This window comes from Muntiacus reevesi, chromosome 9 (assembly GCF_963930625.1).
Source record: "Muntiacus reevesi chromosome 9, mMunRee1.1, whole genome shotgun sequence".
Classification (NCBI taxonomy): domain Eukaryota; kingdom Metazoa; phylum Chordata; class Mammalia; order Artiodactyla; family Cervidae; genus Muntiacus; species Muntiacus reevesi.
In genome coordinates this window covers 65620812-65644960 of record NC_089257.1, presented here as the reverse complement: position 1 = coordinate 65644960, position 24149 = coordinate 65620812, and the positions used below count along the sequence as shown (strand labels likewise).

Below are 24149 nucleotides of genomic sequence, written 5' to 3'. Positions count from 1 at the left end.
TAAATAATTATCAAACCAGGTGATTTGCACAGAGGGTTAATATGACATTCATTCTCCTTTTGCATATAATTGAAATTTTCCATAATAAAGTGAAAAAATAAAAGAAAATACAATCAACATAAAAAAGGTCATCTTGCAACAATAACATAATTTTTGTCTTTAAGAAATTCTCAGCTTTGTCCCAGGCTTAATGCAAAGGACAAGTACCTCGTAAGAAAATCAAAGATGCCTTTTTTGTTCTTAAGGGCTGTTCCTTTATTCTTTAGTTACATGGAACCAGTTCTACTGTTAACATTACTCCTTGAAATGACCAAACTGAAGCTTAAAAGTCTAAAGCTGAAGCTTCTGTGAAGCCTGGTTTTCACGCACCTGACTTAGGACCGCAATACAAAGCCAGAGCTCTCCCCTCCGCAGGTGCTTTGAACAACGTTCATGTGGTGGCTGCAGATAAAGTCCACAGGTTTCAAATTCACTTGTCAATACCACAGACAACCTTACCAAAAACTGGTTCTTTCTGCCCAGAGATTACACCTCTGATCCATTAGTTCATTACCGAGAACAACAATTATTCCTGTTGCCTTCAGAATACAAACTCTTCCTACCAGCGATGCTGGCTAACCCACGATGCAAATCCCTTACTGGACATCCTCGATGGGAGAGACAGTTCACAGGCTGGACATCAGGAGACCAGCTCCTCGTCCAGGAAGCACAGCTAACTGAGCCTCAGTTCAGTGGTCCTTCCTTCTTTGGGCTTTGGCTGCCACACTGCAAAATAGTGAGATTTTACCGATGATTTCTAACACCTTTCTCCTTTCCAAAATTCCATGACGGCAAGACTCTTTGTTTCCTCAACAGGTGATATGAAGAAAAAGAACCTTGCATTAAAACGTTACAAGTTTCTATTAAACAATTTTAAATATGACTATGAATACTGGGTGAGCTTCTGTGTAAGTGCATATATATACACATATGCATGTGGCTATATACATATCTGTGTGAGTACACACACACACACACAGGCTAACTGATAACCATTAGGTGCTTAAATGGGACTAATTGCTTGCAACTCAAAGCAGCAAATTTTCAATACTGCAACAGATGTCGCTGTGTGATTTCTCCTTTCTGTCCTGGATTTTCTGTTAAAAATGCCCAGCGTGATGGTCAGTACTATTCTTCCCAAGAAAGAGATACAATATTTGAATCCTTTGGATGTATTTCTTATAAAATTTCTTCATATGCTGGTAGATTTCCATTCAAATCATAGCATTGATTAGTTTGGCCCAATTTAAAAGATTCCCCTGCATAAAAGTGGGCCTTTTGTTAACACGAAGGCACACACAAAACCATTTTTAAAATGTAAATTCTAAGTGGCCAGTTAAGTATCAAAATGTCACATACAGAAACCAAGAGATTGAGTTTATATTCACAGCAATATTATAAAGTTTTTAAAGCCTGAAAATCACTTAGCAATATAGGCCAAGGGAAAATTTAAAAAAAAAACACAAAAAACTTATGCTTAAGGCCAAAACATACCAGGTGTGGGCAAAAGGCACCGAAAACTCCAAAAGCACCTTTCATGATCATGAAAATTTTGGATCTTAGTTTTCAAAGCATTTCTTTAAAAATAAATAATAAGGCTAATACTATAATTGCAAGACCTCTTACCTGTCTGACAGTCACTATCAACCACTTTCTGACACATGTCATAGAAAAGTGATATCTCTTTCCATTCAACCGATATATCCACCAACAACCATCCATCTCAACAGGTAGCTTCCACTTTCTTCCGCTTAAATTCAGAGCTGGGAGAAAGGATTTCAAAATCTCCCTTTTAGACCCAGGAAACCATTACCTTCGGGGGTTTTAGAGGGAGCCGAGCGAGCTGAGCAGAGCAGTCAGGCAGTCCAGGGAGCCGAGGACCAAGTCGGATAAGAACACGAAGTCAGGGAACCAGAGAGGAAGCGCCAATGTCCTGCCTTGGCTTCTTCCCCGTCCCACTCCCCTGTCCCAGGAGGGCCATTGGGGAAAACTGGATAAAGCATGTACAACATCCATATGAATAAAGCTCTTTGTTCCGCAGCACTGCCTGCTCTTTTCTTCCCCCCTTTTTCCGTATTTGTTCATTTCAAAAGATTGTTCAATGGGTCTCTTGTTCCACCAAAATGTCCCAGGCAAATAATGCAAGCTTGTCTCGTCACACAAGTCACTAAATGAAGCCTTGTGCGTCCCCAGTGACACAGTGTAAATATAAAGTGGCATTAATGAGGGGTATTTTATCAAAGCCATCACAGACGAGTGTGAGTCCCTCCCGCGGCTACGGGATTTGATGCAGGGAACGGCGACAATAGCAGGGCGGCACTTTTGTAAAGTCCCTAACCCTCCCCGGTACACAAGCCCCAACAGGCTGCGACAGGCAAAAACTCAGCCCCTGGGCTCCCCAGCAGACTACACATCCCCACCCATTGGCCAGCCTTTCTACAGCTGCAAAGGGAAAAGGAGGGTGACCAACCGGGGGTTCACTGAGGGTCAAAAACAACAGCATGCCCCCAACCCAAACCTAACGGGCATGATTTACACTGAGTGACTTTGATGATCCCATTTTAGCTGCATTCCATTAACATCCATTTCTTCCAAACACCACAGGAAGGAGATTTTCTCCAGGGAATAGATGGGTTCAGTTACAGGGGAAGACAGAACCGGGACCCCATTGCACAATAGCCCTGGATGGCTACCCCAGTGAGGCTGTGAATGAAACAGCCTAATGAAGTTCAAAGGCAATGCCAACAGGTTTCTCTAATCCTGGAGTGGGAACTGGAGACTTCAGAGAAAGCTTAAAGTAAGAAGAGTAAGGAAGAGAAGTCCCTGGGTCCCCACCTGAAATCTAATCTCCAGGTCTAGGACCTGGGGTTAGGCCAAAACCCCTTCTCAAACTGAGCACCAAAATACACATTAAAAGCAAAGAAAAAAGATTTAAAGAAAGTTGTCTCATCCCCTCACTACAAATCAAACCCAATTACTTTCTAATTTGAACACAATCTGATAACCAGGGTACAAACAGGGATGTACACAAGAGCAAGAAGCTGCTTCCATGGTAACTGGCAACAGAATTTTCTTGTAGCTTTGACATGCACGGTTGAGCTCCAGACCGCTCCTTTCCAAGTCAGCATACAGCCCTCGCTGGGGAAGGCAACTTCTTACAGCGAGATACTTACAAATATAGTACTGCCGCTACTACCCCGAGCCTTCAATGAGCAGGCTGGACAGAGGAGGTATAATCTGATCCTGTTCTGCGGCCAAGCGGCATTGCACGGCTCCCATTTTTAGTCCAAAAGCAATATCCCTGGCCAGCGCTCCCCCCACCCCACCTTTTTTTTTTTTTTTTGCAGCCAATACAAGTCTATTGTTGCCTTTATTATGCGCCAGTTACTGAGCCCGTACTCACGCTCACGTTTAAACAGCACTGGCGCTTTTTACAATGCAGCAGCAGAGGGATCTTGTTCAGAACATTTTATTGAACCCATCCAGTCAGAGACATCACCCGAAATGAAGTTGTAACCACAACGGCATCGGCTGAACCCAATTATCTCGTAACTCATAAATTAAGAATTCACAGTGAAAAAACACATAAACAACATCCGGAGACAGTGGCAGGGTCGAAAAAATCCTCAGCTCTGGAACTGAAGCTGCCGCCAGATTTCCACCCCAATGGATCCCCGATAGGTTTCCCAAGCCGAGCTCCCTTGCAGACCTGTCCGGGGAGTGGGGTGAGCAAGCACCCCGGCATTCCCCCTAGTCCAGAACTGGCGCCCGGCAGATCTCCCCATTTCCTACGGTGTGTCTCCTGCGGTGTTTACGTAACTGTGTGTCCTCTAGCGTGTAAACAAAAGGCACAGCCCAAGTGGAGAGGCGCCCCGGGAGCCGCACCGTGGTCCCCAGAGCTGCGCCCGCCCGGGTGGGGGTTCCGCAGGTGGGGGCTGAGCTCTCGATGTCCTCCGCCACTTGTTGCTCGCGGGTCCTGCGGCTCCCGAGCTGTGAGGAGGGGCTTTGCAGGCGCCAAGCCCTGCTGCAGCCCTCCAACACCTCCCCGCCCCCACGGCCCTGAGCCGGGGAGTCCTGGCTCCCGGCTCCCGGCTCCCGGCCCGCGGCTGGCGGCCAGGGGCGCGGGGACGCCGCGCGGCCGCGGAGCGCGGCGGTGGCGGGAAGGGGAGGCAGGGTGCAGCACAGCTCGGCTCTCCGCTGGGGAAGAGCTCCGGCTCCCTTTTGTTAGCAAAAGCAAACACTGCCCTCTTCTTTCCCGACCGCGCCAACGCGTCGCGCACACGGGCAGCCACACAGCGTGCTCCTTGCCGAGTGCTCGGCGTCTTCAGGGAAGGAGCCGGGCGTGCAGAGCCGCCCCTGGGCAAATTCCCAAGAGGGCTCCGCACACAGAAGGCGCCGGGAGGCCCGCAGGGTGCCGGACTGGCCGCAGAGGCCGCGAACGCTCCCTCCCACCACCCCCGAGCTGCCGAAAATGACAGGCGGGCTGGAAATCCGGTGTCCGTACTCGCGGCGGAGGACGCCGTGGGGCAGGCGGGTTGCGGACTCCCGCTTCTGCCCGCAGAGGCGGCGACAGCAACCGCCCCCACCCCCGCATGGGGCCGGGCCCGGGGAACTTTCCCTTCCTGGAGCCCGGCCAAGGAAGCCCGCAGCCGGGCAGAGGGGGCGGGGGGGCCGCGATCCGGCTGGAGGGAGACACGAGGGGCGAGCGGTTGGGGACAGGGGAGGAAAGGCAAAGCGCGGGGAAAGCGGGAGCGATCAAACCAGATGAGTCGGGATGTCCTGTGGACCAGTGAGGAATCGCGCAGAAGGCGGCCGCTAGTCAGCCATGGGGAGGTTACGGGGATGGGGAATGGGGGGGCCCGCTGGAGAGGTGGGGGCGAATGGGCAGTCCTGGAAGGCGGAAAGACCTGCAAGTTACGGGGACGGCAACGAGTTTGGGAGGGTCCGGAAGGTTTGCGGGGGGCGCCTTCGATTCATCCCCTTCCCCTATATTCTCTAGCCCCTGGGGCCCCTCATTCTCACTGCACTCCGCACCAAGCCGGGGAGAAAAGGTGTGGGTGCAGCCATCCCCAAGGGCTCTAATTCGCACCGAGCTGGGCAAGAAAGAGGGTATTTACTGATCCCTTCAACCCTTTCCATCTCAGCCCTTGAGTTTTCTCTCCACACTCCCTTCGATTTAGGAAGTGGGGGAAGGTTGTCATGGAAACGTTTCCCCCCTCCATGGCTACGGCCACTGGAGCGCCTTAAGAGATTTAGGGGGCCAACGGGCCGGTTCCCACACCTACCTGTGGGGATCAGTGCCGCGGCAGAGAGGAGCAACAGCAGAAGCCGGAGCCGGAGCCCGGGAGGCGCCGCCGCCGCCGCCGCCGCCGCCGCCGCCGCACACTGGGGTCCGCTCGGCAGCACAGCACTCGCCATGTCGGGCACCTGCCTCAGACTGGCGGCGGTGGCTTCCTCCGGAGCCCGAGCGGACAGCTAATGAGATGCTAATGACATGCGCTGGAGGCGGAGTCCCGGCCGACCAATCACGTCGCCGCGAGCCGAACCCGGCTCTCGGAGGACTCGCCCCCTCCCCCACCCCGCCCCCTGGCGCTGGCGTTCGGCGGCGCGCCCGCGCCACCTAGGGGCGGGGCCAGGGGGAGGGGCGTATGCAAATATGTGTATGTTAAAATTCGTTTTCGCTTCCCCTGGATCCAGGAAAAAGTGTTCTCCTGGGCCCCTGGCGTGTAAGGGGCTTCAACTCCGGGAGCGGGGTCTAGCTTCCTGTACACCTTTATTAGGAATGTTTATAGCCGTCGCTCCAGGAGACCGACGACGAAAATCTCCCTGGGAGGCTCCCCTGCCCGGTACACCGGGTGCAACCGGCCAGGAAACCAAACGTTGCAGATTTCCGTCACTCACCTTGCACCGAAGGAATAGATCTTTGGGAATCGGGGGCTGTTCGAGAGTAGAGAGTGAGAAGGCAGGTCCCCGGATTGACAAAACAATCTGGGAGAAGTGCATGCGTGCTTTGCACGTCCGGCGGAGCGGGAGAGCCCGCTCAACAGCCTAGCGGTAGACTTGGGCATAGTTGGGAGAAAGGAGCCGGAATCCCGCTCTCGGATTTTCGAGTCGGTGTCTTTGCGGTAGATTCTCGGGAAAAGTAGATCGAGGAGGGTTGACTTAGGACCTCCCCCCCGCCCCCCCCCCCCGCCAGCTTGCTGAAGGCCTCCTGCCTGGCTTTAATATCTGTGTCACAGATGTGTATTTACATGATGCATATGTATTATTAGATATTTACGATTACACACACTCAACAGAAAATCTTTTCTGTGAAGACTTCGGGGTGGAGGGCGGAGGCATGGGATATGAAGAGAGGGTCTGCCATCGTCCTCCTTCATGGCTCAAACCCTCTCCCCTTGCCTCCCCTTTGCCCCTACTGGCGCCTCAAACGGCTGGGGACCAACAGGTGTTCTGAGCTTCCCGCGTCTCTGGGAGAAAGAATCTCTAGGCTGAAGCGACTCGCTTCTCCGGACTCGCTCTCCCTCCCCGAAATTGCCTTTGCTTTCTTCTCAACCAGGCAGCCGGCTCTCTTGTTTGTCTGCTTTTTAATTACTTATTTTCTTCCTCTCTAGAAGATCGTGTGCGCTCTGACCCTCTGTTGCTCAAGCATCAAATTGAAGGACGAGCCATATTAAGTGTAAAGGTTTATAATAATTTAAGTATTCATAGAATGCAGAACAATAAGATGTAGGAAATACAATTTGCATAATAAATATCAATATCACAACAGCTAAAACAAACCATGACAAATTATCTGTGGCTAAATGACCAAGAGATTACTGAATGTAAATTGCTGTCTTGAGCTATAGTCTAGAGGAGCCCTCTGTCCTCATCTTGCTAAAAAAAAATAATAATAAATAAATAAATGTTACATATCAAAAAGGAAATCAAGATCTGCCAACCCACCAAATGAGTTACACTTAAAAACAGCCTCCTATTATCCATTATGCATAAACTAATTTCAAGACTGCCCTGTCTTCGCAGCCCTGGATATTCTGCTCTGTAATTACAGGCCCTAATACATGAACTGCGGGCAGTCCTCCAGAAGTGGGAAAGCTCCAGCAGGCAAACAGCACTAGGGGAGGCTGGAAACCATTACCACATGGTCACTGGGATAATGTCCAGTCGGCAAAGTCCGACCTATTCTTATCACCCCCGGAAGTAAAGTTACCTCAATCAGGCTAAATGCAAAGCAGTGTCCCACCACAATCAGGAGAAAAACACTGACATAATATGTATGCTGACACCAGCCTAGGTGGGATGCATGAGTCAAGTGCTCGGGCCTGGTGCACTGGAAACACCCAGAGGAATCGGGTGGAGAGGGAGGTGGGAGGGGGGATCGGGATGGGGAATACGTGTAACTCTATGGCTGATTCATATCAATGTATGACAAAACCCACTGAAAAATTAAAAAAAAAATATGTATGCTGAAAGATGTGGCTCAGATGCTTAAGAATCTGCCTGCAATGTAAGAGACCAGGGTTTGATCCCTGGGTGGGGAAGATGACCTGGAGAAGAGAATGGCAACCCATTCCGGAATTCTAACCTGGGGAATTCCATGGACAGAGGAGCCTGACAGGCTACAGTCCATGGGGTTACAAAGAGTTGGACACAACTGAGCAACTTAGTTTCAGGTAAACCTAGACCCCTAGTATAAATTTATATTTGCTATTATTATTATTACTACTTTGCATTTATGGAGTTCTAAGTATTTTGCTTGTGTAATCTCATTTAATCCTTAGAACAATCCTCATGGCATAGTATTCTCTCCCATCTTGTATTTTTTAAACGAAGAAAGATTGAGTGATTGCCCCAAGGTCAAAGTTTGTAAGGTGCAGGCAAAGCTTATGCAATTAACCACTGTATTATACCGGGCCTCAATAAATATTTGTTAAATGAATGAATAAATTTCACATTACAGAGCATGAATAATAAGCTACATTTTTAACATAAGGTGAAAATATGCCAGCAACTCAGAAATGTGGTTTTTAAAAAAAGTGAATAAATAACAGGAGCGCATTATACTCCTAAGGAAAAGCATTCCTCATGAGGCTGTAACTCCAAGAGAATCTAGTCAGGCCCCAGCCCTCCCACATGAGGAACACAGTATGGGGACATTGGAAGATGCGGAGTGTTTTCATCTCCCTTCATTCTCTTGGCACATCAAATGAACACCTACGCAGATTTCCAGTTGGCAAAGAACAACACGGGACATTTCTGTAGGAAATGCTAATGCTTATGACTTACCTCCCCAGAAGAATACAAATAGCTTTAGAAACTTCCACCAGAAAATGCCACCCTTGCCATAAGTTTGAGGAACTTGCACTTCTGATTTCTCAGGTCACGGGACATCTTGAGTGCTAGGTCTTCATGGAAAGAACCAGAGCTGAAAATTTAGGATGAAGCTGTTGCAACCCTATCCACTAGCCACACTCCTCTGCCACCCTCAGCTCTTTCACACTGAAGATCTCGCCAAACGATTTAACATATGGAACATGTGAAGAACGTATCAAAATTCCTGCAGCCGCTAAATACAAGTTATGACTACTCTGGCTTTCTCATAGTAAAGCTCGTCATTTTCTGCTTCGTGGACTAGAACTCCTCGCCAGCTACGAGTTCCAACATTTTTCCCCCAGCTACATGAATTTAACCAATTTTGAAAACCAGATGGTGTTTTTGCTATTTATAACTGATAATCAATTGTTTTGTGAATTTAATTTTTTAAGAAAGAGCTGAAATAGTTATCAGAATTACAATCTGGGTGCTGCTTGTATTAGAATAAAATTACCAGAAGCACCAAGAGCCTGGCTCTTTTCTTTTCCATAAGAAAACTTGACAGGGCAAGAGAGAAAGAGACCCTTGATTATTTGCCTTCCCTAAAACAGTGGAGAAACATGGGTAAACATAAATGAAAAATAAACATGAAAGGAAGATTCATGTTTGTGGGGGCACATCAGAGCCAATCAATGAGAACTACTGACATTTTGTTTTTTTTTAAATGCTAATTATTTGAGTGTCTATGTATTGTTGTTTAGTCTCTGAGTCATATACAACTTTTTGAAACTCCATGGACTGCAGCACACCAGGCTTCCCTGTCCTTCACTATCTCCTGGACTTTGCTCAAGCTCATGTGCATTGAGTTGATGACGCCATCCAACCATCTTATCCACTGTCACTGCCTTCTCTTCCTGCCTTCAGTCTTTCCCAGCATCAGAGGTTTTTCCAATGAATCATTGGCTCTTCACAGCAGGTGGCCAAAGTATTGGAGCTTTAGCTTCAGCATCAGTTCTTCCAATGAGTATTCAGGGTTGATTTCCTTTAGGATTGACTGGTTTGATCTTGCTGTCCAGGGGACTCTCAAGAGTCTTCTCTAGCACCATAATTCAAAAGCTTCAATTCTTTGACACTCAGCCTTCTTCATGGTCCAACTCTTACATCCATACATGACTACATGAAATCATGTATTAAAACACAAATTATTAGGGAAAAGAAAACAATATTTGGCATCAGCTTTGGCCTTGCTCCAGGATTATTTGAGTACCCATTAAAGTGGTTTAATGGGTTTATAGACTAAATGCTTTTGTACCCCGACTCCCAAATTTATATGTTGAAGCTCTAACCCCACCCTCTAACGTGGTGGTATTTTGAAGCGGGGCCTTTGGGAGTTATTTAAGTTTAGATAAGGTCATGATTAGCACCCCTGATGGAGCTAATGCCCTACAAAAAGACAGCAGGGTGTTTTCTCTCCAACATGCAGACCTGAGGAGAAGTCATATGAGTACAGCTGGAAAGCAGCCATCCCAAGCCAGGAAGAGGGCTCTCACCAGAATCCAACCACACTGGCACCCTGATCTCAGACTTCCAATCTCCGGAACTGTGAGGAAATAAATGTCTGATATTGAAGCCTCTCAGCTTATGGCATTTTGTTATAACAGCCCAAAGCAGCCCAAAATAATCCCTAGGCCTCAGCTTCCATTGTCAAAAGGTGTATTAAAATTATAACAAATGTCAGATTTTTATGGAAAGTCTTCCATAAATTATATTAGCTGTATGTTAGATATTGGACTCAGAGAAGTCAATGGCACCCCACTCCAGTACTCTTGCCTGGAAAATCCCATGGACGGAGGAGCCTGGTAGTCCATCACCAGCTCCCAGAGTTTACTCAGACTCATGTCCAGCGAGTCGGTGATGCCATCCAGCCATCTTATCCTCTGTTGTCCCCTTCTCCTCCTGCCCCCAATCCCTCCCAGCATCAGGGTCTTTTCCAATGAGTCAACCCTTCACATGAGGTGGCCAAAGTATTGGAGTTTCAGCTTCAGCGTTAGTCCTTCCAATGAATACCCAGGACTGATCTCCTTTAGGATGGACTGGTTGGATGTCCTTGCAGTCCAAGGGACTCTCAAGAGTCTTCTCCAACACCACAGTTCAAAAGCATCAATTTTTTGGTGCTCAGGTAGATACATATTATTATTATTACTATTATTATTATTTTGTCTGTGCTGGATCTTTGTTGTGGCATATGGGCTCTTCATTGCAGTGTCATGAGCTTAGTTGCCCCACAGCATGTGGGATCTTAGTTTCCTTATCAGGGATGAACCCACGTCCCCTGTGTTGGAAAGCAGATTCTTAACCACTAAAGCAGCAGATTAGTCCCCTAGCTCCAAATTTTTAAGTGAGTAGTTAAACACTTTAGCCACAAGTTTACTCTTCTAGAATCATAAAGTTGACAGTAAACCCTTGAATATCAAGAGCTGAATATCAGTGTGAAGGAAAGGGAGGTACCAAAGTAGGTTGCAGAAACTACAATGCATACACCAAGTCAAGAAGCAACCCCAATGGCCATGGAAAGGTAATTTGTCATAGAGACTCATGTCATAGTTTGCTCCATCATATCTAGGAATATGTACAGGTAAACATGGCTGATCCAAATTTATATTCAGTAAAAGGGAAAAAACATACAGCACACCTCAGTGGAACAGTCACTGTTAAGTTATGGAAATACAAAGATGAATAAGAAACTACTGTCAAGGAACTTAAGAGTATAGTTGGAGAGACAGATGAACAGCACAATTTTCATATATGATAAGTGTTTTTATCATATGTGCACAGAACTATGTGACCATAACTATACCCAAGAGGCAAGTGTGAATATCTGTGTATCACGGGGAAATTCACACAGGAAAATGTTCATAAGCTGAGTGCTAGACATTGAAAAAGACACCACAGAGTAGACAAGGATAGAGGGAGAAGATGTGACTAGGGAGGTCATTTACAAGGCCCCAAATCTTAGGAAAATATGGATCTCTTAGGAAAGTTTAGGATCATAGGTTGCCAGAGGACAGGTGCCAAGAGAAGAAGCCGAGGAAAATATACAGGGACCAGGGACTGCCTTGACTGACATGCTAAGAAGTTTTAACTATTGATGATAGGTAATGGGAACCCATTGAATGAAGAGAATTTCATGGTCAGATTTATATTCTGGAAGAATTATGCTAGTGGTATGTGTTATTCACTCAGTTGTGTCTGACTCTTTGCGACCCCATGGACTGTAGCCCACCAGGCTCCTCTGTCCATGGAATTCTCCAGGCAAGAATACTGGAGTGGGTAGCCATTCCCTTCTCCAGGGGATTCTTCTGACCCAGGATCAAACCCGAGTCTCCTGCACTGAAGGCAAATTCTTTACCGACTGAGCCACCAGGGAAGCCTATGCTAGTGGTATCATGGGTTTTTTGGTTTGTTTCTTTTAAGCCTTAAAATGAAGCTTGGATTTGTATTTTCAGCATTTCAGTAAATATTGGTACTCAAGACAAGTACAAGGATATGGAACAAGTCCATTTGATCGCTTCTTCTTTGTTTAGGGGATGGGCAGTAGAAAGAAGATGATGATTTCACTTTGGGACAAATTGGCTTCAAGGAGTCTTTGAAATATTTAGCTAGGCAATAAGTCTGAAATGCTGGTCTAGAACTCAGAAAAGTGACTGAGCTGGGAGTCAAGGACAGGTAGGCAGAAGCTGAGCCATGGACTTGAGTAGGGGGTGGGGAGAAGGGGAAGAGGAAGTCACCTAGAGAGAGTATATCGAAGGACATTTGAAAATGAGCTAGGTGTACCACTCTGATGAAAACCAGTTATTTAAGAAGTGGATGGAGCTTGAGAAAGAGAAAAGTGGGAATGGGGTAAAAATAAAAAGAGAGCTAAATAAGGAAGAGGCAGTGATTAACCATGTTAATTTCTTGCTACAAACAAGTAAAAATCTACATTACAAGAATGATCAAGAGCTGACAATAGAGATGAAATGCTGAGGTCCAGTATGTAACCAATCTCACATTCCATGTAAACAGTTTGATTCAAGTTTGACAGAACAAGGAGAGAGAGATGTGCTAACTTTACTTATCTTGCCAGTAGAACAGGAAGATGTGATTTGCTAGTGATTTTCTAATATGAAGGAAATAGCTTTAGAGTTTTCTCAATTTGACATTCAATTTCATTGACACTGACAGACAGCCTTGGGTGGGATAGAGGGAGCCTTGCAACTGAAGTAACTCAACTAATTATCACATGTAACTTTAGTTTTTATTTCCAAACTAAAATATGATTGGTCATGATGCTGTAAAAGTTTTTCCCAACACTTTTAAAAGTCACATTACCCTGATATGATATCATAATTGTCAGATCTAGCTTTGCGATAATTTCATAGCAGTACAGCATAACTTCCCCGACAGCAGGATTTCAGCAAGATCCATTAAAGACAGATATTGATATCTATAGATTTTCATAAAGCTGCAAATATAAAATAGCCATATTATGAATATGAGATTGTATCACTCATGCTGCTAAAAGATGACAATGGTAATATAACTTTTGTAATGTGAGTTGTAAACAGGACAAGTTCTGAATAGAAATTGTCTTGATCATTTATCTTGCAGTCCCAAATAGGAAAAGCTTTTAGGAAAATGATCTCACAAGCCCATCCTTGGGGGTCTTATGATGGCCCTGTCCAAGTTTTCATGTTTGACCTTCTAATCTCAAATGACATGTAAATCCTTCAACTGCATTTTTAATCGATATTATATTACATTCTTCTTCTTCCTGGTTATCCCTACCTGACTAGTGGGTTACTTTGAGATTTTGAGTTTTGCACCGAAGTGCCCGTGTTTATTCATTCTTCAAACTGTCAAGTTAAACAAAAGAATCATCGGACTTATATCAAACAACCAAACCCACAATTTCCAAAGGACAACACGTAATGTAGCCATGTAGCTTACATTAAAGCTGGTGCCTGCCTACATCCCATGTAACTTTTTGAAACTGTGGTGGCTTGTCCAAAGGGTTCTAGAAGGAGAAGACTCATCTTACTCTTTTGCAGATTTAAGTAACACTTGTTTCCCTTTTTTATAAGTTATTTCAGCTCTCCAAGGATATCCTTCTATCAGTTAGCAAGAACCCTACGTGGTGCTTTGAATATTGTCTTTTACCTGTCCCCAGAGTGAAGAACTGAAGTTTGGTTTGTTTAAAGACCATGTTTTGAAGAAAAGCAAGGCTTAATTTCAGTCTTTCATGTTTGTTGACAGCATTGTCACTTCCTAAGCTATTTCTCTAAGACTTTCGTTACAGTACTAATATTTCTCTATATATTTTATTTATATGGCTTGGTCTGTGATGAATAACACATTTATGCAAAAATCTCAATATATCTACAAGATGCCAATAGGCAGAGCAGGCATACTCTCATATGCTGCAGTTAATAAAATGCAGTAAAAAGCATATAGTTTCAGAGGCAATTAGTACAGTTCATGACTTCAATTACCAAAAAAAAAAAAGAAGTGTTCATGATTTCTAATAATTGTTATTTATCTTTCATCTAAAGTGTTCCTCTTGTCTGTGTCAGCTTTGGCCCAGAAATAGCATTGCCACTGGGAAAAGCATAGAGCTGCCACTTACCACACTAGGATAAAGAAGAGAAATTGAGGATCAGGACCCTAGAAATTCCTGCAGTCTGCCCTTGGTATTCACAGATTCTGAGGGTTGCAGATTCAACCAAATTTGGATAAAAAATATTCAGGGAAAAAAAATTCCACAAAGCTCCAAAAAACAAAACCTGAATTTGCCATGTGCCAGTAAGAATTTACATAGTATTCACATTTTATTAGGTATTATAAGGAATCTAAGAGTGATTTTGCTGGCAGAATCCCATGGACAGAGGAGCCTGGCAGGCCACAGTCCATAGAGTCTCAAAGAATCAGACAGGACTAAGCATACACATGTACACAGAAGTGATTTAAAGTAGGCAGGAGATTATATGCAAATACTATGCTGTTTCATATAAAGGATCTTGGTACCCAGCTGGGTCCTGGAACCAGTCCCCCATGTATCCGGAGGGATAACTATACTTCTCTTAGAGAGCTACTCCAAGGGAAAGTCAATTACCAGCCTTCTCAGTTCATATTGCTGGACTGAGGACTATATTTTGCTTGCTAATGCAAAGGAAAAAAAAAATCTCATGAAGTCAATTCGAACTTAGGAAAGGTTAGCAATTCCAAGTTGATAAGGTCTTTGGCATATTAGTCTCCTAAAGATGCACTTTGTAAAGCAAGATCATCTTAATATCAGATACCACCAACTCCCTCCATCTGACTCCATTCCTGTTTTGAGAATGAAAGAAGCCCAAAGGGGAGGTTCTCAGTCAGTCACTTGTCCAGCCTTCCATCTCCAAGCAGTGCCTGTGGCATTTTTCCTTCTCATAATGGATCTTCCAGGGAGGCTGAAATCACAGAGAACCTAGAAGTCTCATACTTGATGTTTAAATTGTTCTTCCCTTCTTCTCAAACTTACAAGGCATCCATCACACTTGTATTCAACATCACAATGTTATGCTGGTAAATTACATATGTTCAACATCTACTGCAAATAGAATTTCTGATTTACAATTTACAAAATTGTGTCTTCCACCCTCTGGGTTTGCACTGTGGCTCATCCAGGGGCTTTTACGCAATACGTGTTTTGTTATGAAAATGAAAAAGAAAAAAGAAAAAGCCCTCTCCTTCCTTTCCCCCTCCTCCATCATAAGTGCTAATAAAACAAGTCTTTTGATTTAAAAAGAAATCCTATTGAGGACCTAAAGGCGTGTCATCATGGGAGCATCACTTCTTCATTATCTGATTCTTTTCCCAATTGGCAGTGCTTTACAAAAAGCCATATTCTTTCAGAACCAGTGATACAGAGGTATTTGGAATAAATAAAAGAGCCCCTGTCATGAATCCCTCAGACTGTTAGGGATGGTGACTTTTAATGCCAGATCCTAGGAACTCAGTCTTTTTATCTTCCAATGTTCAAAATTAATTTGCCAAGCCATACAGATGGGTTCTCTCCCCTCGCTATAATCATCTTTAAAATCACTGAAGTTTAGTCTTTGCTTTCCATATGGAAACAGAGGGGACAGTATTTCTAGTGTTTCTCCTTTAAAAAAAAAAACAAACAGTATCATTGATTTATTTAGCTTGAATAATTGAGAAAAGAGATCTGTTTTTGCAGAGGGCAAGAGGGCTGCAGCTAAAGCATAAATATCTAGTACACAACTGTAGCTCAACTCAATTATCTGGGGCCTGGGGAGACTCCAACCTGCCCATTTCTGTCTATCCGAGGCAGGCTAAAAACCACCCCATATGGAACTGGTTTGCTGAAACAGGTTACCATGGCCAATTCTATATTCTCATCATTTTCAAAAGATTGCACCTCTACTTTTGAAAAGCACTGCAAATAAATAAGATGAAAAAAAGAAAAAACCCATTTTCTCCCTTGAAAGACCCAACTAAAGAGAGCTTAGTATTCTTTTTTTTAATTAATTTTTATTGTGGTATAGTTGCTTTACAATGTTGTGATATTTTCTCCTGTATAGCAGAATGAATCAGCCATGTGTATACATTTATCCCCTCTTTTACTGTTATTTCCTTTCCGTTTAGATCACCACAGAGCACTGACTAGAGCTCCCTGTGCTATATAGTAGGTTCTCATTAGTTACCTGTTCTGTACACAGAAGTGTGTGTATGCCAACCTCAACCTCCCAGTTCATCCCACTCCCCACTTCTTGCCTTGGGGTCCCTATGTTTGTTCTCTACATCTGTGTCTTTACTTCTGATTTGCAAATAATCTCATCTGTACCATTTGTCTAGATTCCACATATAAGTGATATTATGCCACGTTTGTTTTGCTTTTTCTCTTTCTGAATTACTTCATTATTTCACTCTGAATGACAGTCTGTAGGTCTATCCACATCTCTGCAAATAGCACAGTTTTGTTCCTTTTATGGCTAATATTCCACTGTATATGTACACATCTTCTTTATCCAAGAGAGCTTAATACTCTTGATCCTAGTATTCCCACGAAGCTCCCCAGTTCAAAATCATTGAAAGGACACCAGGAGAACAACTTAGAAATCACTTTAGAAGGATCGTTACCATAGCCCCCTGCGTGTGTGTGTGTCTGTGTGTGATCGTTGCTCGGTAGTGTCTGACTCTTTACGGCACACTTTGTACTGCACCAGGCTCTTCTGTCCATGGTATTTCCAGGCAAGAATACTGGAATGGGTTGCCATTTCCTACCCCAGGGAATCTTCCCAACCCAGGAATCAAAATCCTGTCTCTTCCATCTCCTGCATTGGCAGGTGGATTCTTTACCACTGCACCACCTGGGAATCCCACCATAGCACCCTAGTCATTACTAAATAGTCTTTTTTGTTTCAGAGTATTTACAGGATGTCTTTTTAGGTCTCCCAGTTGCAATAAAACACATTTTAGACACTTTTCATTTCAGTTAAACCTTTAATTCTGGAAGGAATTATAATTTTTCTGAAGGTTAGTTGCTCATTACGTTGACTTTTAAATTTGTTTATTAGGGTGAAAAAGCAGGACAACAGGAGGAAACTGATATTTTAGAACATGATGTGCCAGACTATGTGCTTGTTTGCCTTACGTGGGTCATGCATTCTCTTTTGAAAGCTCTCCACTGATAAGCATATCATACAAAGGTCCCTTCTGGCAGAAAAATTTGAAATAGGCTCATTCTGATCCTAAAAAAAAAAAAAAAAGGTGAATGGAACATTATTTGAAATTTTGTTGAGGGGATTCAGATTGTCAAACTGCTTCATGGATTTATCACTGGATATATGGATATAAGAGAAAATCGGCATTCAAATGCTTTAGAACTATTTTTCTTTGGTTAATTTGAAATTCATTTTGACAAAGGTGTATACGTTTTAATCAAAGCTGAGACACATGGACTAAGAGAGAGAAGCATCAATATTTCCCTTAAGGGTTAAGGTACTTTTTCCTAATATCTCTTTCCATGAAGCTCAAAAGTTAAATGGTTCTGCCTTCATCTTCCTTTACAATTGCTTTCCTGGGTATTTTAAAATTAATCAATCAAGCAAATATTTATTGACGAATATACCAGTTCTGGCACTAAGAAAGATATGAAGTGTACAAGACATGATATCTTATCTTGAAGAATTTATAATTGAATTAAAGAGGCAAGATCTATGGAAAGTTAAGTAACTGCTTCAGGCAGTATATGAAAAACATCTGATATGTAGAAGGGGAAAAGCTAGGCAAATATATTAGAATCCAGTTAAATGATTTCTTATCATACAGATATAGTTATTTCAAAAAACTGCTTATGTCTCTTACATGAATAAAATGAAAAGATCTTATATAATGTAATTGACCATAAACACAACCAAATTTCAAAAAACATTACTACAACTGTACATCCAAATCATATATCTACTCATGAGCATGCATACATGCTAAGTGTCTGACTCTTTGTGACCCCATGGACTATAGCCCGTCAGGCTCCTCTGTCCATGGGATTCTCCCAGCAAGAATACTAGAGTGGGTTGCCATGCCCTCCTCCAGCGGATCTTCCCATATGAGGAATTGAACCTGTGTCTCTTATGTCCCACACTGGCAGGCAGGTTCTTTACCACTAGCGCCACCTGGGAAGCCCATATCTACTCACATTGATACTTTATTATTCTGAGTGGCCAACTTGAGAAAAAAAAAATCAGAACAGGATGCTAAATTTGCATATAGTATCATTTCATAGGAAAAGGTATTCTCTCCTTTTCTACTCTTTTCTCACTCCTTTTCTGCCATTCAAAGGTCCGAAGGACGTTGTAGTATGCTGATGAATGCCCCTCTAGAATTTCCAGCTCCTAATTCTTGGAAATTGTGAACATTCCTTCACAAGCAACTTTCATATTATATAGAAAAGTGATCTTTGCAGACATGATTAAGGTAAGGATCATGAGATGGGGAGATTATCCACATAGGCCCTAAGTGCAATTACAGTTATCTTTATAAAAGGGAGGGAGAAAGAGATGGAACATGCACACAGAGGAGGAGATGCAAAGAAGAAGCAGAAACTGAAAACTGAAGTTGTGTCCGACTCTCTGTGACCCCATGGACTGTAGCCCACCAGGCTCCTCCATCCATGGAATTTTCCAGGCAAGAGTACTGGAGTGGGTTGCCATTTCCTTCTCCAGGGGATCTTACCAACCCAGGGATGGAACCCAGGTCTCCCGCATTGAAAGCAGACACTTTTACCGTCTCAGCTACAGGGAAGCTCACTGTATGTAGAAGGAGGAGAGGGAGATTGAAAGATGTTGGTCTTGCAGACTGATGTGATGCTGCCTCAAACCAAGAAATCAGGGGTCCCCAACTGTTAGGAAGCGGGCCGCCCAGCAGGAGGTGAGCAGTGAGCCAATGAAGCTTCATCTGTGTTTACAGCTGCTCGCTTTACCCATGGCTCTCATTACCACCTGAGCTCCACCTCTATCAGATCAGCAGTGGCATCAGATTTTTGTAGGAGCAGGAAGCTTACTGTGTACTGTGCATACAAGGGATCTAGATTGCACGCTCCTTATGAGAATCATCGAGAAAACATCCTTTTTGCCATGGTCCGTGAAAAAATTATCTTCCACAAAACTGGACCCTGTTGCCAAAAAGGTTGAAGACCACTGCAAAAAAATAATAGTAGAGCCCAGAGACTGGAAGAGGCAAGGAACAGATTCTCCCCTGGAGTTTCTGGAGACTGTGCAGCCTGGCCAGCACCTTGCTTTTGGCAGTGGTACTCACTTCAGCATCTAACTGATGCTGAAGCTAGAGCTCCAATACTTTGGCCACCTGATGCAATGGGCTGACTCACTGAAAAAGACCCTGATGCTGGAAAAGATTAAGGGCAAAAGGAGAAGAGGGCAGCAGAGGATTAGACAGTTGGATAGCATCACCAGCTCAATATGCGTGAATTTGAGCAAGCTGTGGTAGATAGTGAAGGACAGGGAAACCCGGTGTGCTGCAGCCCGTAGGGTTGCAGAAAGTCGGACACGACTTAGTGACTGAACAGCAACAACGACACACTTCAGATTTTTGACCCCTAGAACTGTGAGGAAAACACATTTCTCTTTTACTAAGCTGCCAAGTGTGTGTTGATTTGATTCAGCAGCCTCAAGAAACTAATACAGACACTAATGTTTATTGAATGTTCACTACGAGTCCGTTACTCTCTATAAAACATCTCATTTAATTCTTGCAACAACTGAGTTGTAGTATTATTATGTGAATGAGAAAATTACAGCTCAGAAAGGTTAAACAACTTACACAGATCTATCTGACTTCATAAGCCCATGCTCTTCATATAAGGTCATATTTTCTCAGTGCTTTTCTTTCCTGTTGATTGACAGTCATGCTTGTGTCAGGGGAGGATAACCCAGCCTGAGGTGAAACATAACCAGCTTCAACATGTACATGTGTAGATTTCTTTCCTTCTGTCTGCTTCACAGGTTCTATTCTAGCCCAACACATACCCTCAGATCCTGATAAAACAAAACACCATTGCCTTCTTGCTGTGGAAACTGACAATGATTTGAGGCTGAAGGTCCCCTTTGGGACAGGCGCTGTGGCTTAACCCTTACCTGGCTGCAGGACTTGTATCTTGGCCCCAAACTCCAAATTTCCTCCTGAGCTACTGCTGCAAGTCTCACATATCTGATGGTGACAGCGTGCCATACTAGTTAATATTTTGTCAAAGGAGGCTTTCTAATAGAGAAGGGAGGCTGAGATGGGGAGAGGGAGTTAATTTCATCTCTGTTTCCTCTTCCTCCCTTTGATGACTGCCCTGGCCTTTGAAGTTGGGTAAATACACAGCATGGTGGGAGGGGATGGCAGCTGCCCAGAAACCACTGGCAGAATATGGAAGGGCTGTTGCCTTCCCTCCCCAGCCTGGGAGGTGTGCCCTGTGGCAACACTTTTTCCCTGGGGTAATTCACATGGGAAGCTGTCAGATAACAAGTCCCAACTGGTATACCGCATATGAGGCCCTAAATAGGGATCAGCTTTGGATGAGGGTTTTCTGACTCCAGCGTTGTTTTCTCAGACGATATTCCCCTCTTGAAGTTGTCATCTGTGATGGCAGGAAAAAGAGGAAAAGCCCCTCATCTCTTTTCTTTTGTGCCTTTACCCCCACTTCTTCCCACCACCCTCTTTCCCAATCCTTTTGCAGTTTCGGGGGGTGAGCTCTCTAGGTCTCCTTCTTTCTTTTCTATTAAACTGTAAACATAGCCTATTCAAGCCACAAGCGTTCATCAAGCCCCTACAGTATAGAATACCATGTGTTAAGGTTTGTACTGTCTGAAGGCTTAGCTTGGTGCCAAAGAAGAGAGCCAGAGTGGCTGTGAGTGGAAGGGGCTATAAGAAGGAGCAAGGGGCTGTGAATAGGATCCAACCTAGCTTTTCTTGTAGGAAAAAGAAAAAAGCTTTCAGAGGACAGCTTCCTACTAAAGGAGACACACCTAGATACCAAAGATTGCAATTGGAAAAAAAAAAAAAAGCCCCAAAGAGACAGTTGGACCATACTGACAAGATGATTGGAAACAACCAAAGCACGGGATCAAAGAGTGGAAGAAGGGCAAAATCAAATGCAAGAGGGGAAACTTTTGAAAGGAAGAAAGAGATACAGCCTGCAGTGAATCTAGTAAAGACTCTGTGAAAGGCTGAGGAGAACGGCCCATGCTTAGCAATCCACAGATTAGGAGAAAACGATGATTGAAAAGTCGGTGTCCTCACAAAGGAGACCAGCATCAGCCATGAACAAGCTCGGGTAGAAACTTCTGGGGCCCTGTCACTGGATTCTCTTCAGTACCATCCTTTTCTCCTTGGAGATTCAACTAAAACCTCACCTTTTCCAAGAAACCTTTCTAATTTTAGGAAACAATATTAATGTTGCTACTATGTCTATTAGGAATAATGATAAAAATGTGCTGAACACTTGCCATATACACACCAGAGTTTATCTATCATATCTAATATTATGTTTTATTGTGAAACACTATTCTTATCCACATTTCCTTAACCGCAGATAAGAAACTGTGGGTTGATAACACTAAGTAGTTTATTTAAGATAACCATTAGTAAGTGGTGGAACCAGTTAGGAACTTGGACATAAGTGTGTCTAATATTGAAGTTCATTCTATATTGTCAGATGTATGGTAAATAATATGAAAGAGGAGAGTGAAAAAGTTGGCTTAAAGCTCAATATTCAGAAAACATCATGGCATCTGCTCCCATCACTTCACGGGAAATAGAGGTGGAATAGTGGAAACAGTGTCAGACTTTATTTTGGGGGGCTCCAAAATCACTGCAGATGGTGATTGCAGTCATGAAATTAAAAGACACTCCTTGGAAGGAAAGTTATGACCAACCTAGACAGCATATTAAAAAGCAGAAACATTACTTTGTCAACAAAGGTCCATCTCGTCAAGTCTATGTTTTTTCCAGTGATCATGTATGGATGTGAGAGTTGGACTGTGAAGAAAGCTGAGCGCCAAAGAATTGATGTTTTTGAACTGGGGTGTTGGAGAAGACTCTTGAGAGTCCCTTGGACTACAAGGAGATCCAACCAGTCCATCCTAAAGGAGATCAGTCCTGGGTGTTCATTGGAAGGACTGATGCTGAAGCTGAAACTCCCATACTTTGGCCACCTCATGCGAAGAGCTGACTCATTGGAAAAGACCCTGATGCTGGGAGGGATCGGGGGCAGGAGGAGAAGGGGACGGCAGAGGATGAGATGGCTGGATGGTGTCATCGACTTGATGGACATGAGCTTGAGTAATCTCCAGGAGTTGGTGATGGACAGGCAGGCCTGGCATGCTGCAGTTCATGGGGTCGCAAAGAGTCGGACACGACTGAGCGACTGAACTGAACTGACAGCACACATACACACACATACACATATGTACTGTCTTCAACATCATTTTCATGAAGATGGTTCTCTATAATAGCTCTTTGCTTCTCACTAGATCCTTGGATGTCATGACAAGCCTTCAGTTTCTTCCTGCCACTCTTTTTAGAAATGTTGGTCAGTTGTTCCAGGATACAGTGGGACTTACCTTGGCCTCCAGAATAAAAAAAAAAATGTACCCATCTGTAATTCTGTTTCCTGGATCTTTTATTTTAACACAACTTGATCCTCCATGAAGTCTTTAACACTCAGCAAAATAGTCATTCTCTTTTTTTCCAAGATAAATTCAGTACTATTACATGCACAATTTTTTCTTGGTCATTTCGGTTCAAAACAAGAATACAAATAAATGGCAAGAAGACAAGCCTTTCTTTCCCCTATAGGACAGCAGAGAGCTCAGTGGATGAGCGTATCACAGTCTGGTGCCTTTATAGTCATTGGCTGAGAACAGACCCTGCACCATGTTCGCTTAGTGGTACTCAGTGGCTCTAAGTCTGAAATAGGCATCCGATTCACCTGGATGGCTTGTTAAACACAGATTGCTGGGTGCCACCTCCAGAGTTTCTGATTGTGCAGCCTGGGGGTTGGGGGGGGGGGCTCTAGGATTTGCATCTCTGACAGGTTCCCAGATGCTGCTGAGCTGGGTGCCACATTTTGAAAAGCACTGGTGTCAAGAAATGGATTTATGTGCCTATCTTAGAACTAAATAGCATAACCAGTCTGGGCTGCATGGGATAGTGTTAAATGAATATGTATGTATACACACATATACACACACACTCACACATACACACACACACTCCGTGACCCTAAGAACTGTAACCCGCCAGGTTCCTCTGTTCCTAGATTCTCTAGGCAAGAATACAGGAGAATGCCCTCTTCCAGGGGATCTTCCCGACCCAGGGATCAAACCTGTGTCTCTTATGTCTCTTGATTGGTAGGCAGGTTCTTTATCACTAGTGCCACCCAGGAAGCCTATATACACACATATATATAATAATATATAGCATGTATATGTATATATGTATGTGTATCACAATATGTGAGCATGTATGTATTAATATAACTGTCCAAAACATGTTAGCTCAGATCACTTCTTTTTATCCTCATAACTTCCCTGTGAAGTAGTATCATAACATTGTGTGTCTAAGGCGATGGACTCTAGGGTCAGGCAGACTTATGTTCTCAAACCCAGTCTTCCCATTTCTAGCTCCTTTGAAAAACTCAGTTAGACCCTCATTTTTAAATTGAAAAATGTGAGTGTGTACTTTGTCACGTTGTTATGAGGATTAATTGAGATAAAGCAGGGAAAATACTTCCCACATTGATATTTGATAAATATTCCATGAACACAGGTCCCATCTTTCTCATCCTGCAAGAATAAGGGACTTGCTCAAGGACCCTAACCTGATGGGGGCAGAGCTGAGCTTCTTGAATTCCAGGCCCCAATTCCTGTTTGGGCGATTTCAGCATGTGGCAGATTCTATAGGCAGCTTTGGGGATGGTGGTACCTTGGTTAATGAAGCCTCGGGGAATGGAGCTCTTTTATTTCACATTTTAAAAGCAAACAAAAAATCCTTCATAAATCATTTGAAGAAAAGCTGCATGTATTCACAGCTGCCCATGACAAAAATACCTCTGAGCACAGCTTCTATTTGTCCCTTCCCAGGTGAATGTAAATAGGGCTCATCCTAGGCAAATCTGTTGAAGACGTGGAAGATTCCTTTATTCCACCTTGGTAGCAAATGTCAGGCGTGCTCTTTCCTCCCTCTGCCTTTCA

The 24149-nt window shown here is 43.9% G+C and overlaps 1 protein-coding gene across 4 annotated transcripts in view; it reads right to left on the bottom strand.

The window, feature by feature from the left end:
• Positions 1-5469, bottom strand: part of CADM1 (cell adhesion molecule 1) — a 346053-nt gene extending 340584 nt beyond the window's left edge. For all 4 annotated transcript variants that reach the window (XM_065944567.1, XM_065944568.1, XM_065944569.1 and 1 more), the window contains exon 1: positions 5325-5469. In XM_065944567.1, coding sequence (XP_065800639.1) covers positions 5325-5457 — 133 coding nt within the window. In that variant the 5' untranslated portion in view covers positions 5458-5469. The remainder of the gene's footprint in view (positions 1-5324) is intronic.
• Positions 5470-24149: the final 18680 nt, after the last annotated feature.